Source organism: Moschus berezovskii, chromosome 17, assembly GCF_049115385.1.
Source record: "Moschus berezovskii isolate FMDL1 chromosome 17, NW_MosBer_1.0, whole genome shotgun sequence".
Taxonomy (NCBI): domain Eukaryota; kingdom Metazoa; phylum Chordata; class Mammalia; order Artiodactyla; family Moschidae; genus Moschus; species Moschus berezovskii.
This window is the reverse complement of record NC_142476.1, coordinates 14,481,016-14,501,941: the sequence shown is the minus strand read 5'-3', so window position 1 is coordinate 14,501,941 and position 20,926 is coordinate 14,481,016. Positions and strand designations below refer to the sequence as shown.

Genomic DNA, 20,926 nt, shown 5'->3' with positions numbered 1-20,926 from the left:
TGAAATCGCTGAGTCATGTCCATCTCTTTGTGACCCCATGGGCTGTAGCCCACCAGACTCTTCCATTCATGGAATTTTCCAGGCCAGAGTAGTGGAGTGGGTTGCCATTTCCTTCTCCCAGGGATCTTCCTGACCCAGGGATCGAACCTGGGTCTCCCGCATTGCAGGCAGACGCTTTACCGTCTGAGCCACCAGGGAAGACATTCTTTGCAAACAGAGGTGCAAACTGAACTTTCTAAGGGTTATAAATACATAAACCTCTTTTGAGATTAATCAAGGGGATAAAGACCTTAAAAATGCCTCTGGCTGCTTGAATAGTCAGCCATATCACCATTCCATAATCAGATGTGTGTCAAGAAGTCTTAATATTGTATTATCACGATTGGGCTTCTTAGGTAAATTCATGAAGATGTTTTATGGGGCTAGCTCCTTGGTTTACAGCCTTTGAGGTTTTGAGATCCAAACATGGGACCAGGCACCACAAACTCTGGCCTTTCTGTTAAGCCTAATTCGGTAGATTCTACAGTTTATGAAGATGAAACACTGTAAACCACCCTTCCCCAAAATGACTAAGGGCAGAGATATCCTAAAAGTTGATTTTCTTTTTTTCCTTTCAGCTCCTACTACTGCAACTAAGCCATCATGTGGTAAGTTTGTCTAGCTAGAGACAATGTATATCATTTTAATGATTTCATTCTTTATTTCAAGTTTCCAAGACCCCTGCTCCCCTACCCCAGCAACATAAACTCAGTGGCTTTAATTTCTAATCAATGATTAGCTCCAGCTCTTAAGAACCGGAGTCCTTCAGGGTGAGAAGTTTGATGTCACGTTCAGACCTGGATTTGAGGACCAGGATCAATCATTACTAGCTAAACAGCTCTGGTGGAGCCAATTACCCTTACTTTGGGTATGGGGTGATAGCAAGCTTGTTTTGGGGTTGGGGGAGGAGTCCATGTAATGATAAATGTGGAATGTGAATAGCACCTTCAAGGCTGGTCGAGAAGAAACAGTCTCCTCTGTCTGTCTCGCTTGGGTTCTCCTCAAAGCAGGTGCTCAAAAACAGTTGTATGTGTCCTTCGCCCACCTCCTTCCTCTGTTCTCAGTGGAAGCAGAGTCCTTCTTCACGACCGGGGCTCAGGCACTCCGCACGTTTCTAAACCTCACCGCTGGAGTCCCTGCTTTCAGCAGCTCCTCATATAGTCAGTGCAAACACCGGCCTCCGTATGTCTGCTTAATTAATACGATCCTTCACGATCAGATTCCTCTTGCTTTATGACTTTTTTCCTCTTTTCACTTAAGTAACACGGAAATACTCATTGTTGCATTTCTTAACCTTTTATTTTGTTTTAGAGTACAGCTGATTGGGATAGTTTCAGGTGGACAGCAAAGGGACTCAGCCATCCGTGTACATGTATCTGTTCTCCCCCAGACTACCCCCCACCCAGGCTGCCACATGACCCTGAGCAGCATTCCCTGCGCTGTACAGTAGGCGCTCGCTTGTTACCTGTTTTGAATACAGCAGTGTGTCCCTGTCCATCCCCAACTCCCTAACTATCCCTTCCCCCCACCCGTCCCCCTCCAGGATTGTTCTCTAGAGACTGAACTAGAGGTTGTCTTGCCGAGTGAAGTAAGTTAGAGAAGGGGAGATATCATATGGCATCCCTTACATTTGGGATCTGGAGAGAGGTGACACAAATGAATTCATTTACAAAGCAGAAGCAGGTTTCTGAGCTCCGTTTATTCCTGCCTCTGCTCACCCAGGTTCTTTCCCTGCGCTTGGGATTCCACGCCCTCCTCCCCGCCTCCCTCCCTCATCTCTGTTTCTGTGTCTGCTCCTGCTTTAAACGCAAACTGAGTCTCGAGCCCTAGAGAGCCTCTCGGGTCCTCTAAGCCCAGCAGGCGCGTCTGCTTCCTTACTCCGGTGTTGTTTTGTGCATCATTTGTTTTGCTGTTTCTCCCTGCCTCTCTAGCCCAGTCCCGTGCCCATCTCCACGTTAGAGACCCCAAAGTGGAGCATTTGTATTCCTGTTGCTTGGGGCAGGGTTTTAAAATCAGTGCATCGTCATTTTTGTTGCACTAAAAGATGAGTGAATGAATCAGTGTGTACTGAGAAGGTGCTTTTTTGAGTCAATGGAATCTGTTCGGGTGAAGGGGAGGGTGGGAGATGACACTCGAGGAAATGCGAGGACGAGCTGCTGTCCCTGACTTCACACAAGCAGAGGAGCAGCGGGGCCTCTGCCTCTAAACATTCAGTGTTCTCCGTATCCGGAGAAAGAGATAATCAAGCGCTACAGTTTAGAAAGCCAGGGAAATGATAGAGCTGGAGTAAGAAATCGGTCAGCTGTGTCGCTCTTTTTTGCGTAATTCAACAACTTTTGAGACCCTACTAATGACAGGCTTTACACAAGGATCTGAATTTATGGTGATGATCAAAATAGATGTTGCTCTTATGGAATTTACAGTCCAGTTGGGAAGACACGAGTCCAAAAATCTTCCAAATACAGACTCATGAACGGGGGCCTTTGATGGGACAGCGATGGAAAGGCAATCACGAAGGGATAACATGGAGGCGCTGATGTGTTCCTTCTCCATTTTATGTTCCTGGGGCTATTTTTGTTGGTGTTTGGATATTTTTAAAAATATGTTAAGGGGTTGTACTTAATGTAGGTGTGTTTGCTCTGAACAATCAAAGATAATCCTGGCTGTCTTATTTTCTTTCAGAGGACAAATACAAAGGTGTGTCTGTGAGCTACACTTTCGACAATGGCACATTTACTGCAACACTCAATGTTAAGGAAGATGAATGTGAACCTCCTGGGTGTAAAAAGCAGCACCATGGCCTGTGTCCATGTGAAACCAAGGACATCAACATGTCACACTCTTCATGTGAGCCTCCATTTGAATATCTCTTAGAGGTCCCACCAGGTAAACGCCAGTTGCTTTCTATTTGTGTGTTTACAACAACAGTTTGGTTTTGTGTGTGGCCTGTCAGGAGGCGGGGGGAGGGGAAGCTGGCAGCGGGGGGCGGGAGGCGGGGGGCGTGCGCTCTCCTGACCCAGTGAAAGCCGTGACCTCGGAGGAGCCTTCTGTCTGCATCCCGTACTGGCCTCCCTGCACCGCCTTTATGCCGTGGTTTGTGTCAGCCAGACATAATCTACTCCTCTGAGTGATTCTTCACGAGCTTCTTTTCTCTCCTCTACTGAATTCAAGTCATTTTATTTATATTTATACATTATATACACACATTATATGTATATACATATATGCATACATTATACACATATACACATCAATACACATATGTATATATTAATCTTTATTAATAATATTACTATGGATAAGATTAATATTGATTAATATACGCATACAATGTATTAATGTTTTTATACATATGTATATGTATTAATCCTTCTAAATGCAAGTGTGTCTGGAATAAAGGTTTCCCAGGTGACTCAGTGGTGAAAGAACCTGTCTGCTGCTGCGGCAGCCGTGGGTTCAGTCCCAGGGTAGGGAAGACCCCCTGGGGGAGGGCATGGCCGCCCGCTCCAGTATCCTTGCCTGGAGAATCCCGTGGACAGAGGAGCCTGGAGGGCTACTGTCCATGCGATCGCAAAGAGTCAGACACAGCTGAGAGCTCATGCCTATGTCTAGAATATCTTGGGGGAAAGATACAACGTTAAAGATTTTATGTTTGTGAAAAAAAACAAAGACAAAAACAAACGTACTTTGGCCAAAAAAATAAAAAAGAGAGTTATAGTCACATTAGGGGATCCAGCTGGTTTTGGTCCCTCAGCGACTGCTGGGAAATAGAAGGGACTAAGGGACTATGTGGACTTCAGGGGCGCTACCTTCACTAAATGTGCTTTCAAAACGGGGCTTGGGAGCCATGTAAGTTTCTTAAACCTCTTACATCTTTTATTAATTCAAGATCATTGATTTATTCATTAACATTTATGTAGGCTAAACGTCTGATGTTTTTGAAAAAAAAAAAAAAACTTATATAACCTACTCATTAAAAAAAACATTACTGAAATAAATGATCAAATAAAAACAGAAAGTGACAATTTTTTTAAAAAATGCACTAGTCAGAGAGAATCCCACATGCTCTGTGTAAGGACCATTTAATGAAAATAATCAAAGAGTAAATGAAAAACTGCAGATATAAGTAAGAAAACAAAATGAAGCGAGTCTTTTAAAATGTGCAAAAGATGCAGTTTTATCTAGATTTTTGCTTGGGTTCTAATTTTTAAAAGTAGCATAAATTCTAAATGAATTGGCATCATATATATTGGTAGCATTTCATTTAGAATTTACACTACTTAAAAAAAATAGAACCTAAGCAAAAATCTAAAAAAAAGAATAAAGACTTAAGAAATGCAAAACCCTGAGAATTATTCAACTTTTCAAAAGTAATCTAAATTCTTGCCAGATTCTGTATGATGAATATAATTTGAATAACGTCACTGAGCATATGGGACACGTTATGAAATATTAATCATCCATTTTTGTATCTTTATTCTGACAGATCCTAGTCAGTTTCAGCTGATAGACTGTGTGAAACCTGAAGAAGCAAATACTTCCCTTTGCTTACATTGGAAACACAAAGATCCTTTCAATAGTGAACAATTCAGTTCAGTCGCTCAGTCGTGTCTGAGTCTCCGCGACCCCATGAATCACATCACGCCAGGCCTCCCTGTCCATCACCAACTCCCGGAGTTCACTCAACCTCATGTCCACAGAGTTGGTGACGCCATCCAGCCATCTCATTCAAGTCGACAATTAAGGTGTAATAAAACTAAAATTGAATACGCTTTTGCATGTGGTAAGAATTTAACATTGATCAGGGGAGTTTCTTTCCTGTAGTGGGAAGTCTCTCTAAATGTTATCTAATGGGTCCTTCCTCCCTCCTCTCTCCCACTCTCTTTCCCTCTCTCCCTTGCACAGTCCATGGTATGTTTGGAATCAAACACTTGTATTCTTTATACCACTCAAAGCCACAAAATAGACAAATGCTTCACTGGAAGAATAATCCTTGAAATAACAGTATCAATTTATTTATAAGAATTTTCTTGGCAGCAGTTACATAGGAGGCGTTGCAGAAGAGGTTATCAGAGAAGAGTTAAAAAAGTTGATACACGTACTTTTAGCATGAGTGGGAAAGCAAGCAATTTCATGTGATTTCACGAGTTCCTTTGTCAGCCCTCCATCAACAACACTCATAAAAAAACTGCCAGAAGACTTTTACAAAGGAAAGTAGAAAAAGAAAAGTCAGTGCTGCAAGGGATATGAGTTGGCGTTCATGGAAGGGGGAATACTTGAGATAGAATTTCTTTTTAGTAATTAATGATTTACTAACTTTTAATGTCTCTTCATTTGAGTTTATTGGGATGAAATCTCCTTCCCTTGGCATAAAGCCACCTGCGAGGCTGTATTTGGCAAGACAGACAGACAAAAATGCACACTCTCGCAGAGGGTGGAGTGTGGGACTAGTTGTACACATCATGCTTCGGGGAAGATGTACGGCTCGGATACGAGCAGGATGAGGAAAGCAAGAACAAACGCATGACACACTGGTGACGTAACCATGATCTCAGATGTTTATGAGATAAAGGCTGAATCAAATGCGGTCTCAACTCTGAACAGAGAGCAGTGAGCTAACGCCTCATTTCTTCAGTTAAATTAGATACACTCTCAACCTCAGTTCTTAAAAGTGAGTGTAGCAAAATCACACATTATGGCAGCAGATCTCTGGATCTTTTACTTATTATTTTGACCACTTGCATAGGTTTTAAATCTAATAGATATTAATTATAGATATAAAACCAAACTGAAATTTAAGTGTGATGTATTCATATACTCATACACAATACTTATTTTTTTAGATGTCCATTCTCAACGTAATAATGGAGACACATTTAAAGTGCGGGACCTTAATCCCAGAACTAATTATACTTGTAGTTCACAAGTATTCTATAATCAACAGCTTCTTATTAGCCAAAATAAAACTATTGAAACAGATTTTGGAGGTGAGTATATTGCTTATATTTGTATGTTAAATTTCTTTTTATGGTCTTATGATTCTTTGAGAATCATAGAAAAAGATATTATGGATTTGGAGAAAGGGTTGTGTCCATTTTAAAGTGAGAATTCAGAAATAAATGACAGAGAGTCCAAACCTCCATGAAGTTTTTGCAAACTGTCGGCTGCGGTGCAGTGCAGGTGGAAACAAGACTGTGAGGCGGGTGACACGCCTGCTCACACGGTTCCCGTTGACGCCCCTCGTCCCTGTCGCGGCCACCTCTGCTCGGTGGGCCCTGCCTCTTCTGGGCCACTGTCAAATCCTGCCTCTCACAGGAGTAAGAGGGGCACAGAAGCTAATGAGACGCAGTGATAAAGCAAATTGTTGATGGCAAAAAGGATTGTTACTAAATAGTTGTTACTACTAAGAAGCCAGCAACATAAATAATAACAAGATTATTATCACTAGTAGCAATTGAAAAACAAAACTCTGGAAAATAACAGCATCTGGGAGATGGCAGGGAGAAGGAATCGAAAAGTTCTAAAACTTCAGTCAGATTTAGTGGAAGTAAAGAGATTAGTAGAAATAAAGCCTCTTGATGAAGGTGCAAGAGGAGAATGAAAAAGCTGACTTAAGACTCAACTTCCAAAAAACTGAGATCATGGCATCTGTTCCCATCACTTCATGGCAAATAGATGGGGAAAAAATGGAAACAGTGACAGACTTTATTTTCCTGGGCTACAAAATCACTGCAGATAATGACTGCAGCCGTGAAATTAAAAGATGCCTGATCCTTGGAATAAAAGCTATAATGAACCTAGACAGTGAATTAAAAAGCAGAGACATCACTTTGCTGACAAAGGTCCATATAGTCAAAGCGATGGTTTTTCCGGTAGTCATGTACAGATGTGAGAGTTGGACCATAAAGAAGACTGAGCACCAAAGAATTGATACTTTTGAAATGTGATGCTGGAGAAAACTCTCGAGAGTCCCTTGGACTGAAAGGAAATGAAACCAGTCAATTCTAAAGGAAATCAACCCTGAATATTCATTGGAAGGACTGATGTTAAAGCTGAAACTCCAATACTTTGGCCACCTGATGTGAAGAGCCGACTCATTGAAATAAACCCTGATGCTGGGAAAGATTGAGGGCAGGAGGAGAAGGGGACGACAGAGGATGAGACAGTTGGATGGCATCACTGACTAGAGGGACATGAGTTTGAGCAAGCTCCGGGAGACAGTGAAGGTTGGGGAAACCTGGTGTGCTGCAGTCCAAAGAGTTGACCACAGCTAAGTGACTGAACCACCTGAAGAGACTCCAGTTGACTTTAGAAATTTACTAGGAAAATACGTTAATTGTAAGGCAATTTATGAACAACCACTAAAAATATGAAGGACAGATAAATAGATGACATTGTATATAATCAGCAGAAGAAAGTTATGGAATAAAACATGTTCTACATGTGAAAGGAGCAAAAGGAGAAAGGAGGAGGAGTGGGAGGAGGATGAGGAGGAGAAGAAAAATGGGGGTGGGGAGGGGAAGGAAGAGGGAAAACGTGGCAGGGAGAGAGGAAAGGCTGCGTCGTAAACAGTAGGTAAAAGAGCAGAAGTGTCAAAGTGTATCAAAAGTCGGACTTCCCTCATAGCTCAGTTGGCGAAGAATCTGCCTGCAGTGCAGGAGACCTGGGCTCGATTCCTGGCTTGGGAAGATCCCCTGGAGAAGGGAAAGGCAACCCACTCCAGTATTCTGGAGAAATCCTGGGAAATCCCATGGACAGAGGAACCTGGCGGGCTACAGTCCATGGGTCGCAAGAGTCGGACACGACTTAGTGACTAAACAAACCACTGTATCAAAAGTTAGTATAAATAAAATGGTTTAAATTTACCTTTTGAAGCAAAGGCATTCAGACTTGAATAAAATAAAGACATATTTGAGGGGAATTTGTACCTTAAGTAAGATCAAGCGATAATTTATGGGAACTTCTATTGCTTAGCTCCTATCGACTGAAATCAGTGGAGAGTGCTTGGAAAAGAACCAGAAAAAAAAAAAAGATATTAGAAAGGAGAAAATAACAAAGCCTGGAGTACAGATTATTGAAAGAAGAAACAAGCAAAAATATCAGGAATTTACTAATCAGTTTGAAGACTTGGTTTTGAAGAGAATAATAAAATAGACTTCTAGCAAAACAACCTTCCCCATGCATTAACAAAAGGACATTAAAAATACAGTAGAAATTTCACAGATTATAAAGAATCTTGTATCCAGTATGAAAAGTTAGATAAAATGAATAATCTTCTACAACATACAAATTATAAGCATTTGCCTAGGGGAAGAGTTAGAAAATTAGACTTAAAATTACAGTCTAATACCTCTTCACCAACTTCACACTCCCTGTCCGCTTCCCTCACCTACCCTTTAAAAAAGAAAAACCAGAAAGGTAAGCTTACAGTTTCTGTCCTATCCAAACTACCCCCCAGTATAGAAAACATGTCAATCTATCAACTCACTTTGATTATTGTTAGGGTTTGGAATAAGCTTATGGATACTGTTATGTGGATACCAAACATGCGCAAAGTTGAGGCCACTGTAAGCCACTGTCTTCTCTGAATGTAGGTACTGAACAGTAAATGAATTATTAACCAAGTCAATCCTCTAGTACATTATAGAACATGTAGTTACAAAAGAAGGTATACAGAAGTGTTATATGCTCAGTTGTGTCCGACTCTGCAACCCCATGGGCTGTAAACTGCCAGGTGCCTCTATCCATGAGATTCTCAAGGCAAGATTACTGCAGTGGGTTGCCATTCCCTTCCCCAGGGGATCTTCGCAACCCAGGGATTGAACCCAGGTCTGATGCATTGCAGGCAGATTCTTTACTTTCTGAGCCAAATGATCTCTAAAGAAAATGTAACAAAAGCAGGTATCTTTCTTACAGTTTCATCTTTGATTCATAGTTAATCAAATTATGACTATTAACAATGCATGCTAATAATATGAAAAATGGTTTCTCTATGTCTTTATTTCACATTTTGTCTTCTTATTCTCTCAACAGAACCAGAACCTCAGAATTTAACTTGTTCTGCTAAAAATGCAACTGAAGGGAAGATTACCTGGAAACCACCTCAAAATGATTTTGATAGACTCTCTCTTTGCTATCAGAATACTTCAGGTAACTTGTAGAAAATTTAATTCCATATCAGGAAAGATAAATCTAAAGTTGCAAAGCACTAGATATATGGATGGAGCGAGTAAGCCACAGGGCTTTCTACACAGCACCCATGGTGGGCATCCTATATGTCTTGATTTTAAGAACTGTCTCCACTTACTATGGACTCCCCAGCCTCTGAAATGACTGAAGCTCAGAACATCCCCAATACTGTTTGCCCTTCTTGACCTTCTTACTTATAATCTTTACACTCTAAAGCCTAGAAAAAGAAAATCTCTGGAAGATAATATGCACAGCTGTCTTCCAAATATTATGTAAGTGAGCCACGCTGGTTTGAACTCATTGTTCTGGACGACAAACAAACCACTTCCATAACTTGATCCAACTGGCACACACACAAAATTGGGTGAATAAAAATGAACATATTCCCATTTAGTCACGGAGGGCACTTTACCAGCCAGTGGAATCTTAGAGCATAGTACTAGCTAGCATGAAACTTCTGCAGAAGTAAAGGCAGTCCAAAAAACGTGCTATGACGAATCCAACCCCTGGACTCGCCCTTCCTTTGGAGGGACTGTTTAAGACAGCAGGCCTCTCCTGGACGATGTGAAGTATCTAAACTGCCTGTAGATCACAGTGGGGACTGTGGACCATCTCAGAATAGACTCAGCCCCTGGGATAGCCCTCTTGACAGTCCTTGCCTTGTAGTTTAAAGCAGTTTTGAGCTGAATATCTCACTGAGTTCCAGCTCTTTGTTTGGTAGGTAGGTGAAATTTTCAGATTTCAAGAAGCAGAAAGCTGCTTCTCTTCAGCGTGTTATTGTATATTTTGATTATGTATGACTTTTGCTGGTTGAATCATAATAATCAAACTACTAAAGCAAAGCTCCATGCACATGGAGTTTTCCAGTTAGCATAAGAGGATTCAAATGCTTCGGAGAAGAAATGTTTGCCATGTATTTGGGCTTCAGTCAGTTCAGTTCAGTCGCTCAGTCGTGTCCGACTCTCCGCGACCCCATGAATCACAGCACGCCAGGCCTCCCTGTCCATCACCAACTCCCGGAGTTCACTCAAACTTATGTCCACAGAGTCGGTGATGCCATCCAGCCATCTCATTCTCCATCGTCCCCTTCTCCTCCCGCCCCCAACCTTTCCCAGCATCAGAGTCTTTTCCAGTGAGTCAACTCGTCGCATGAGATGGCCAAAGTATTGGAGTTTCAGCTTCAGCATCAGTCCCTCCAATGAACACCCAGGATTGATCTCCTTTAGAATGGACTGGTTGGATCTTCTTGCAGTATAAGGGACTCTCAAGAGTCTTCTCCAGCACCACAGTTCAAAAGCATCGATTCTTCGGCGATCAGCTTTCTTCACAGTCCAACTCTCACATCCATTTGAGCTTATGGTACTTTAAAAAGTTATGTCTATGAGAAAATAAAAGTGGAAATTATAGGAAGATAAAGCAACAGGACAATCGGATAGTCTGCCTCGCTGGACCCCTCTCCTGTGAGCTCTCTTTGCTTGGTTTCTGTTTGAGCACTTTGATTCTCTTTTCTCTTTTCTGAATCTCCTTCTCACTTCGCCTTGCTGTATTCCTCACTTTTTATATTCTCTCTCCACTATGGCGTTCTTTCAATGCCAGAGTATCTGGAGGGAATTTATGGAACAATGTTTATTACTCCCTTGTATTCTATGCAGTTTAAAAAGCATTTGAATAATAGGCTTAGAAGGATGTAATGCGTTGGTTATTGTGGTCAGATGAGTTTTTGTTTATTTTTTGCAATGAGTATAGTTACTTCTTATTCAGTGCTATCCAAATTTAGGACTGCCCTGTTACAATGCTTGAACAGAATGGGCGGGGAGGGATGGGCAGGGATACAGCACCAGGCTTTGTGTGCCCTTTTCTCAGAACTGGGTTGGTAAGTGGCTGAATCCAGCCTCCATGGTGGCTCACGCACTGACTCTGCTCAAAGGGTTCTTCGGAACCAGCTCACCCTCAGTCCCCGTCTCTCGCGGCCTTCAGACCCCGCTGCTTTCCCTCATCGTCTCAATTCCTGGAGTGCTCAGAGGAGTAGAACGAGGAGACGGAGTTATCAGTGATCAGATGGATTCTGCATCTGAAGTCCATAACAGTGGCTCATACCAAAGTTCAAAGTTTAGAGGTTATCAGGAAAAGCTTCACTAAAGTACTGGAAAAAAGACTTTCATAATATCCACCGTGGGCTGTGCTTTCTCAGAAAGAAAATACACCATCTTCACTGATCTGCTTGGACTCATTTACTAATATGTTATGTACCAAATTAACTATGAAGCCATTAGTTTGGAATATTTGAGTTTATTTGGAGTAATTACATTAATTCAATACATTTGCCTATAGGACTAGATCTGATAGATAGAGTGCCTGATGAACTCTGGACGGAGGTTCGTGACATTGTACAGGAGACAGGGACCAAGACCATCCCCATGGAAAAGAAATGCAAAAAAGCAAAATGGCTGTCTGAGGAGGCCTTACAAATAGCTGTGAAAAGAAGAGAAGCGAAAAGCAAGGGAGAAAAGGAAAGATATAAGCATCTGAATGCAGAGTTCCAAAGAATAGCAAGGAGAGATAAGAAAGCCTTCCTCAGTGATCAATGCAAAGAAATAGAGGAAAACAACAGAATAGGAAAAACAAGAGATCTCTTCAAGAAAATTAGAGATTCCAAGGGAACATTTCATGCAAAGATGGGCTCGATAAAGGACAGACATGGTAGGGACCTAACAGAAGCAGAAGATATTAAGAAGAGGTGGCAAGAATACACAGAAGAACTGTACAAAAAAGATCTTCACGACCAAGATAGTCACAATAATGTGATCACTGACCTAGAGCCAGACATCTTGGAATATGAAGTCAAGTGGGCCTTAGCATCACTACGAACAAAGCTATTGAGCTATTTCAAATCTTGAAAGATGATGCTGTGAAAGTGCTGCACTCAATATGCCAGCAAATTTGGAAAACTCAGCAGTGGCCACAGGACTGGAAAAGGTCAGTCTTCATTCCAATCCCAAAGAAAGGCAATGCCAAAGAATGCTCAAACTACCGCACAATTGCACTCATCTCACACGCTAGTAAAGTCATGCTCAAAATTCTCCAAGCCAGGCTTCAGCAATATGTGAACCGTGAACTCCCAGATGTTCAAGCAGGTTTTAGAAAAGGCAGAGGCACCAGAGATCAAATTGCCAACATCCGCTGGATCATGGAGAAAGCAAGAGAGTTCCAGAAAACAATCTATTTCTGCTTCTTTGACTATGCCAAAGCCTCTGACTGTGTGGATCACAATAAACTGTGGAAAATTCTGAAAGAGATGGGAATACCAGACCACCCGACCTGCCTCTTGAGAAACCTGTATGCAGGTCAGGAAGCAACAGTCAGAACTGGACATGGAACAACAGACTGGTTCCAAATAGGAAAAGGAATACGTCAAGGCTGTATATTGTCACCTTGCTTATTTAACTTATATGCAGAGTACATCATGAGGAACGCTGGGCTGGAAGAAGCACAAGCTGGAATCAAGATTGCTGGGAGAAATATCAATAACCTCAGATATGCAGATGATACTACCCTTATGGCAGAAAGTGAAGAGGAACTCAAAGGCCTCTTGATGAAAGTGAAAGAGGAGAGTGAAAAGTTTGGCTTGAAGCTCAACATTTAGAAAACGAAGATCATGGCACCTGGTCCCATCAGTTCATGGGAAATAGAAGGGGAAACAGTGGAAACAGTGGAAGCAGTGTCAGACTTTATTTTTCTGGGCTCCAAAATCACTGCAGATGCTGATTGCAGCCAGGAAATTAAAAGACGCTTACTCCTTGGAAGGAAAGTTATGACCAACCCTGATAGTATATTAAAAAGCAGAGACATTACTTTGCCAACCAAAGTCCGTCTAGTCAAGGCAATGATTTTTCCCGTGGTCATGTATGGATGTGAGAGTTGGACTGTAAAGAAAGCTGATCGACGAAGAATTGATGCTTTTGAACTGTGGTGCTGGAGAAGACTCTTGAGAGTCCCTTGGACTGCAAGGAGATCCAACCTGTCCATTCTAAAGGAGATCAATTCTGGGTGTTCATTGGAAGGACTTATGCTAAAGCTGAAACTCCAATACTTTGGCCACCTCATGCGACGAGTTGACTCACTAGAAAAGACTCTGATGCTGGGAGCGATTGGGGGTAGGAGGAGAAGGGGACGACAGAGAATGAGATGGCTGGATGGCATCACCGACTCAATGGACATGAGTTTGAGTGAACTCCGGGAGTTGGTGATGGACAGGGAGGCCTGGTGTGCTGTGATTCATGGGGTCGCGGAGAGTCGGACACGACTAAGCGACTGAACTGAACTGAACTGAACTGTATGTACTTCTGAGCACAAACAATATTTTTGTATTTCAGTCACTCAGTTTGGAGTGGGCTCGGAATGATTTAATGTACACACCAAGTTAAATATGTGGTAATCCTGACTTTTGATGACTTAGTAAATGTTTCTGATTTTCCCTCTGAGGTGAACCAAATTGCAGCGCTCTGGATAAAACCCAGAATGAAATGGATTTGCACCGTTTGACACCTTACACAGACTATAACGTGCTGTTACAAGCCTGCGTCAAAGGAAAAATAGTTCGCTGGAGAAATATGACCTGTACATTTAAGACAAATGCAACAAGTAAGTTATGAACTTTAATCCTTTTTTTTCTATGAATGGTGAGAAGCAAAGTCTAAACCATTTAAACAGCAAGTTAACATTTATTCTTCATTTGGGAAGCACATTGACTTCGCACATTTGTTAATATCTAGGGTTTATAGTAATTTCAAAAACAACAATTTAAAAGCTCTCATTTGAGATTTTCTCTGTGTCCTTCAGGTATAATCAGAGAATTGTTAGAATGAAGCCTGAGAACACATGAGCTGGTACAGTGTGTAAGAGTTCAGGCAATTAAGTACCTAACCAACTTAGATAAAAATGAATTACCTATTGTTTTCTTTACTGTCTGGAAATTTCAGCTGCTATCAGATACCCGAGAATACCACACTCACAAACCATTCATGTGCTGACTTTTGCTTGCATGACAAAGCACTTCATATACTATAATACTTTGTCAGCATTTTCTTCTCATTACAATGAACTGTTTCAAGTCACAGTTTACAGTCATTCGACTCTTGCCACCAATGGGAGGCGCCACAGATTCCAGGTGCAAAGCTCCATCCGTCTCTGGGGTGACTGTGAACTCCATGAGGGTCGGAGCAGAAGAAACAGCCCTGTGCAGTCAGCAGCCGCGGCTCCAGAGACCCTCCCTGGGGCTAGGCTCACAGAGGACAGGTGTTCTACTTGGGGCTGGATATGAAATGCTCCTAATGTCATTTAAGTTCATGCTTCAAAAGTCCAAGTTCTCAAACTTTACGCTTTGGTTATTTTCCTGAACTTCTATGCTATCACAGACACAAAGACGATTTGTTGCTGATGAAGCATTCAGCCAGGTATCCCCAGGGTCATGTAAGCACTTCTAAAAGGAGGACCAGAGCCATCTGTCGGTCTTTGACGTTTCCCCATCACCATCTCTTCCCTCCCGGCCCCTTCTTTTCCTTTGTTTTCTTCTTCTACACATTCTCTGTGACAAAACTAGACAGCGTATTAAAAAACAGAGACATCACTTTGCAAACAGAGGTCCATATGGTCAAAGCTATGTTTTCCCAATAGTCACGTACAGCTATGAGGATTGTACCGTAAAGAGGGCTGAGTGCCGAACAATTGATGCTTTCAATCTGTGGTGCTAGAGGAGACTCTTCAGAGTCCCTTGGGCAGCAAGGAGATCAAACTGGTCCATCCTAAAGGAAATCAATCCTGAATATTCATTGGAAGGACTGATGATGAAGGCGAAGCTCCAGTAATTTGGCCACCTGTTACAAAGAGCCAACTCACTAGAAAAGGCCCTGATGCTGGGAAAGATTGAGAGCAGGAGGAGAAGGGGGCGACAGGGGATGAGATGGTTGGATGACATCACAACTCAATGGATGTGAGTTTGAGCAAACTCCAGGAGACAGGGAAGGACAGGAAATCTGTGGTGCTGCAGTCTTTGGGGTTGCAAAATGTTGAACACAACTGAGTGACTGGAGAACAAGAAGAACAGCACACTCTCTTTGGGAGAATCACAAAAACTTTCATACTTTCAAGTACAACTTAGGTGGTAATATTCATTGAAAGATGTGTAATTTATTTTCAGATGTTTTCTTACAGCTTTTTTGTGTGCATTATCTCCTAACTTCCCCATCCCCAAATAAGCCCTTAGAATGGTTTATATTGTTCACTTACATTATCCAGTAATTTAAATATGCATTTAACAAATGATTAAAGTAACCACTTTTTTTTTTTTTCATTTTGATAGATCCAAGCAAGGTCAAGGATCTAAGTGCTTCACACAACTCAGAAAATAGTATATGGGTGAAATGTAAAGCTCCTGACCAGCTTAATGGCCTCCCAGGGAATTTCTGTTTGGAAGTAAGAATTGGAAATACCGTGGTTCAAAATTATTCAGAATCAGAATGCAGATTCTTGGTAACAGATCTTCAATATTTAACAGAATATAATTTTTGGGTAAGATTACAATTTTTATAATCGCTCCAGAAATGATTTATATTATAGCTATTGTTCTGCAGTACTTAAATAATACTAGGTTTAGTGCTCACACAAGCTTTAGAAGCTCTGATGTCTAAGGGAACCACACTTTATAAGTCTTAAAACTTTGACTCCATACTTTTCATCTATAGTACTAAATATAGGGATTTATGGCAGATATTTGGTTGGAATATTTTTGACCTTCAGCCTGACTACTTATAGTTAAATTATTGTTCCTATGTCAAGAAACACAGGGCACAGATTGTTATTATTTATTAATGATAATTATTGGTTATTACGTTGCCACGTCTTTTGTTCCTCTTGGCTTTGTGTCTTTACTAATGCGATCTTTCTTTAATTACAAATATTTTTTTACAGGTACATTGAGGTTAGAAAATTAAAAGAAAGTGTAGGGAAATAGCAATGTATGCAAAGAGTTTAAAAGCTCACCCGTAAACTCACCGTCTGCTGACCGTGTCTCGTGTCCGTGTTTCTAAAATGGGGGCCCAGTCTGTTCCTCTTGCCGTGGGAGGGAGCCTCAGCCTGTTCAGTGCATTCTGTCCCCTGTGTTTCGTCCCTGTAAGAAGTACAGAGAAGAATTTCCAAAGAAAACGGAAGACCTGAAACACTTCTGACACTTTTGGGCACCAAATGTGTAAAGGTGTTTCCCCACGTCTAGCGGCTATCTGAGACGACTGCTGGGGGACCCATAATTTAATTCAATTTCAACACCATCTCTCCAGAGAAAGTGTCCTGTTGCACAGGGGAGGGGCTCCGTCCCATAAGATTGGCCCTACCCCACTTTGGAATGACAACTAAGAGATCCCCATCACGTCCGCTCAATTTGGCTCCACGTTGGGGGCTCCCATCACCCCTTCCTTGAGTTTGATTAATTTACTAAGGCAGCTCCCATAACTCAGGCAAATACTTACAGGCTGTGAGAAAGGACTCAGGCAAATAGCCAGCTGAAGAGATGTAGGGGACGTCTGGGAGGGTCCTGAGTGCAGGAGCCTCTGTCCCCGTGGAGTGGGGCTGTGTCGCTTTCCTGGTGTGAATGTGTTTCCCAGTCTGGAAGCTCTCTAAACCCTGTACTTCTGGGAATTTCTGGAGGCTACATCACACAGACACGATCAGTCATTAACTCCATTTTCCACTCTTCTCCCTTCTCACAAGAATGGGGTGGAGGGGGGCTGGCTGAAAATTCCAAGACTGATTATGGCTTGGTCTTGCCAGTCCTCATGTAGGAGCCATCTGGGAACCCACTCAGAGTTACTTCAGTAGAAGAAAAGACTCTCACTCCCGGTGGCTCAGTGAGAAAGAATCTGCCTGCAATGTGGGAGACCTGGGTTTGATCCCTGGGTCTGGAAGATTCCCTGGAGGAGGAAATGGCAACCCACTCCAGTATTGCCTGGAGAATCCCATGAACAGAGGAGCCTGGCCGGCTACAGTCCATCGGGTCACAAAGTGCTGGCCACAACTGAGTGACTGAGCATGCGTGCAGGAAATTCCGAAGGTTTAGGAGCTCTGTGTCAGAAACTGGATATATTTCTCATTACCTCACCACTTCCATGATAAACGTTCACAGTTTGATAAACAGCATGTTTCAAAAATCACTGTATCGTGAATATTTTTCCATATTAAGAATTCTGATACTAATTTTTAATGGTTGCAGAAGGTTCTGTCTTATGGCTTTATTGCATTCTACTGACTCTGAGTGAACTCCAGGAGTTGGTGATGGACAGGGAGGCCTTTCGTGTTGTGGTTCATGGGGTCGCTAAGAGTCGGACACGACTGAGCGACTGAACTGAACTGAACTGAACCATAACTGTTTTGGTCTCTGTTTAAAGCAACAATAAGTAAACACTCTTATTGGAAAATAACAACATCTTTGAATAAGTCTTTTATCGCCTCTGTCTGAATAAATTCCTGAAAATGAATGTATTGGGCCAAAAGGAAGTTAGGTATAATTTAAGATTTTTAAAAAATTAACTCATTGGAGTATAGTTGCTTTACAGTGTTTTGTTAGTTCCTTGCTGTACGGCAGAGTGAATCAGTCATACGTGCACATATCCCCCTTTTCGGACTTCCTTCCCGTTTAGGTGGCCACAGAGCCCTGAGGACGGTCTCTGTGCTGCGCAGCGGGCTCTCATTTGCTATCTGTTTTCACGTATCAATAGTGTCTCTGTGTCAGTCCTAACATCCCGAGTCATCTCACATCCTCTTTCTGCTTCGGTAACCATGTCTGTTCGCTACATCAGTGTCTCTCTTTCCGCTTTGCAAATAAGTTCATCTCTACCGTTTTTCTAAGTTCAGCATGTGTATGGGATATTTGTTTTCCTGCTTCTGACTTACTTCACTCTGTATGGCAATCTAGGTCCATCCACGTCTCAGCAAACGGCACTGTTGAGTTCCTTTTTGTGGCTGAGTAATATTCCACTGCGTACATGGACCGCATCTTCTCTGTCCGTCCCTCTGCTGGTGGACATTGAAGTTACTCCACGTCTTGGCTACTGTAAATAGTGCTGCAGTGAACGTCGCAGTTCATGCACATTTTCAGATCATGTTTTTCTCTGGATTTACGCCTAGGAGTGGGATTGCTGTGCCATACGATAGCTCTAATTTTTCTTTTTAAGGAACCTCCATACTATTCTCCATAGTGGCTGCACCAGTTTACACTCCTACCCACAGTATAGGAGGGTTTGAATGAGTGTGCTTTTTATTTTCCCAAACAAATGCATTGTTATTACCTATCGTTGTCCATTTCACTTATCTTCCTCAGCGCCCAGGAAGCTCCACGCACACCGGCTTTCTTTCTGTTTCTCAAAACACTCAGGTTTTACTCTCTTTAGGACCTTCGTACTCTTCTCTCTTTCTGGAGTTTTCTTCTCCCCCGTGTCAATCGTGATAACTTATTCTGGAAAAATATAGCTCAACACTATATTAAAGTGCAATCTTAAAATTCAAATTAGGAGGCAGTTTAGCTTTCCATTCTCTTCCTCACTCTTCAAAAGACTATTGTTTTCTTCTCTGCAGTTCCTGTAACTTGCTTCTATGTTTATTTCAGAACCCGCTGCTACATTTATACCTTCATGACGGAGTAACATTTTAGTTTTATACATCATTCTGATCTCTGGTTAATAAATTAATACAATTGTTTTTATAGTTGTTAATGTATCACTTTCCATTATTGTAGGTTTATTTTGATGTTCTGTTAGTTTGGGAACTGAAAGTGATTTTTGACTATTTCTTTCTCCTTTTGTTTTTTATTAACTAAGAAAAAGTTTTAAACCTATCGATTGTCCTTTGCTAAAATTGTCACTCTATCCCAGGTCTTTTATCCCTAATTTCACAATGACTGACATTCAATTGAAAGGATTTTTAAAGTAGATTGTTCTTATTGTTGATAGTTTCCATAAAGTATGTAATTGTAATCTGGAAGCATTTTTAATTAATTTTTTTAAAGAAAATGTACATTTCTAGTTCCTGCATTTTTATATTATATTTATTATTTTAAAAAGATAACTGGCTTTTACAATTTCTGCCCTTTGAAATTCACAGTATTTTTTACAGCTCAATATGAGATAAATATTTATAACCATTCTGTGAGTACTGGGGAGATTGTATATCTTCCACAGGGTAAAAGCTTAGGTATATATATTTTTAACAGATCTATCATATTTATCATTCAGTTCAGTTCAGTTCAGTCGCTCAGTCATGTTGGACTCTGCAACCCCATGGACTGAAGCACGCCAGGTTTCCCTGTCCATCACCAACTCCCAGAGTTTGCTCAAACTCATGTCCATCGAGTCGGTGATGCCATCCAACCATCTCATCCTCTGTCGTCCCCTTCTCCTCCCGCCTTCAATCTTTCCCAGCATCAGGGTCTTTTCTAGTGAGTCAGTTGTTCACATCAGATTGCCAAAGTATATTTATCATTAATCTCTTTTAATTATACTGCTCAAATCTATTTTTACCTCAATTGTTTTCTTTTCTTTTTTTTTTTTACTGAAGATTCTTAATGCTTTCTTGGTCCATGTAGGTTCCGTTGTGTATCTAAATTGTTTTTGCTTTATCATGTGTAATATTTTGAACTCCTTATGACTAAACTCTAGATGTTGCCATGTTATCAATTTGTATCATTTTAACCCTGGATGGCATCACCGACCCTAATGGACATGAGTTTGAGTGAACTCCGGGAGTTAGTGATAGACAGGGAGGCCTGGCGTGCTGTGACTCATGGGGTCGCAAAGAGACACGACTGAGCGACTGAACTGAACTGAACTAAAATCACTTTAATTCACTTTAATATAAATAGTGTGATTCTTCCATTAAATTGTTTCCACTTAGTCTTAAAATATTTTTGTACAGAGTATGAGTATGTATAACTCTAGCAAGCAGTATATACCAGAATTTCCTTTTTAAAGAAATGCGAAGCTATTAGTCTATTCATATGGAATTTTGACTTTAAATAATGAACACTTTGGTGTGTTGTATTTTATTCCTTCGTGTCCACTTAGTTCTTGCTGACCGTGACTATCAGCATTATTATTATTGATAAATGGGATAAGATTTCTTTATATCGTTTTCACTGGTAAATATTTCCATAGTCTTGAACTTTCAAGTTATCCAGTATATATTTTAACGAAAATAAACAGCAATGTATGACAAATATCAGTGTGTTACATTGTGATTCACAAATTTAATTTAGAAAACCTTCTTCTCTCTCGTTTCTGAAACCCAGGTCCGTTATAGGAATACAGAGTATGCTGGTCCTTGGGAGACTGTTACAGCATCAACACCTTGTAAGTCTTCTCTTGGCTGTTTATTCTGTTTTCATGGGATATCTGTTCACGCTTCCAATGCTTTATTGTTTTACATTTGTACTCACATTTAATTATTAAAATTTCAAATTATTTATTCAATTATTCAAATTATTTATATAGACATTATATTTTAAGTAATGTGAGCAAATGGACGTGCAGGTGAACATTATATTGAAATAAGGCCTTACACTTGGGCAGGCTCGGGGCCGCCCTGTATGGTCTGGGTCCCCCTCTCCTGTCTGCACGCACTGGCCACTCCACAGTACTCAGTAAATGTGACAGTGGAA

At 41.2% G+C, this 20,926-nt stretch overlaps 1 protein-coding gene across 5 annotated transcripts in view; it reads left to right on the top strand.

The window, feature by feature from the left end:
* PTPRC (protein tyrosine phosphatase receptor type C) overlaps nucleotides 1-20,926 on the top strand; it is a 133,989-nt gene that overhangs the window by 72,916 nt on the left and 40,147 nt on the right. For all 5 annotated transcript variants that reach the window (XM_088845214.1, XM_088845215.1, XM_088845216.1 and 2 more), the window contains 8 exons: nucleotides 618-647; nucleotides 2,722-2,925; nucleotides 4,526-4,822; nucleotides 5,883-6,026; nucleotides 9,073-9,189; nucleotides 13,711-13,869; nucleotides 15,587-15,795; nucleotides 20,558-20,618. In XM_088845214.1, the coding sequence (XP_088701340.1) occupies nucleotides 618-647; nucleotides 2,722-2,925; nucleotides 4,526-4,822; nucleotides 5,883-6,026; nucleotides 9,073-9,189; nucleotides 13,711-13,869; nucleotides 15,587-15,795; nucleotides 20,558-20,618 (1,221 nt within the window). The remainder of the gene's footprint in view (nucleotides 1-617; nucleotides 648-2,721; nucleotides 2,926-4,525; nucleotides 4,823-5,882; nucleotides 6,027-9,072; nucleotides 9,190-13,710; nucleotides 13,870-15,586; nucleotides 15,796-20,557; nucleotides 20,619-20,926) is intronic.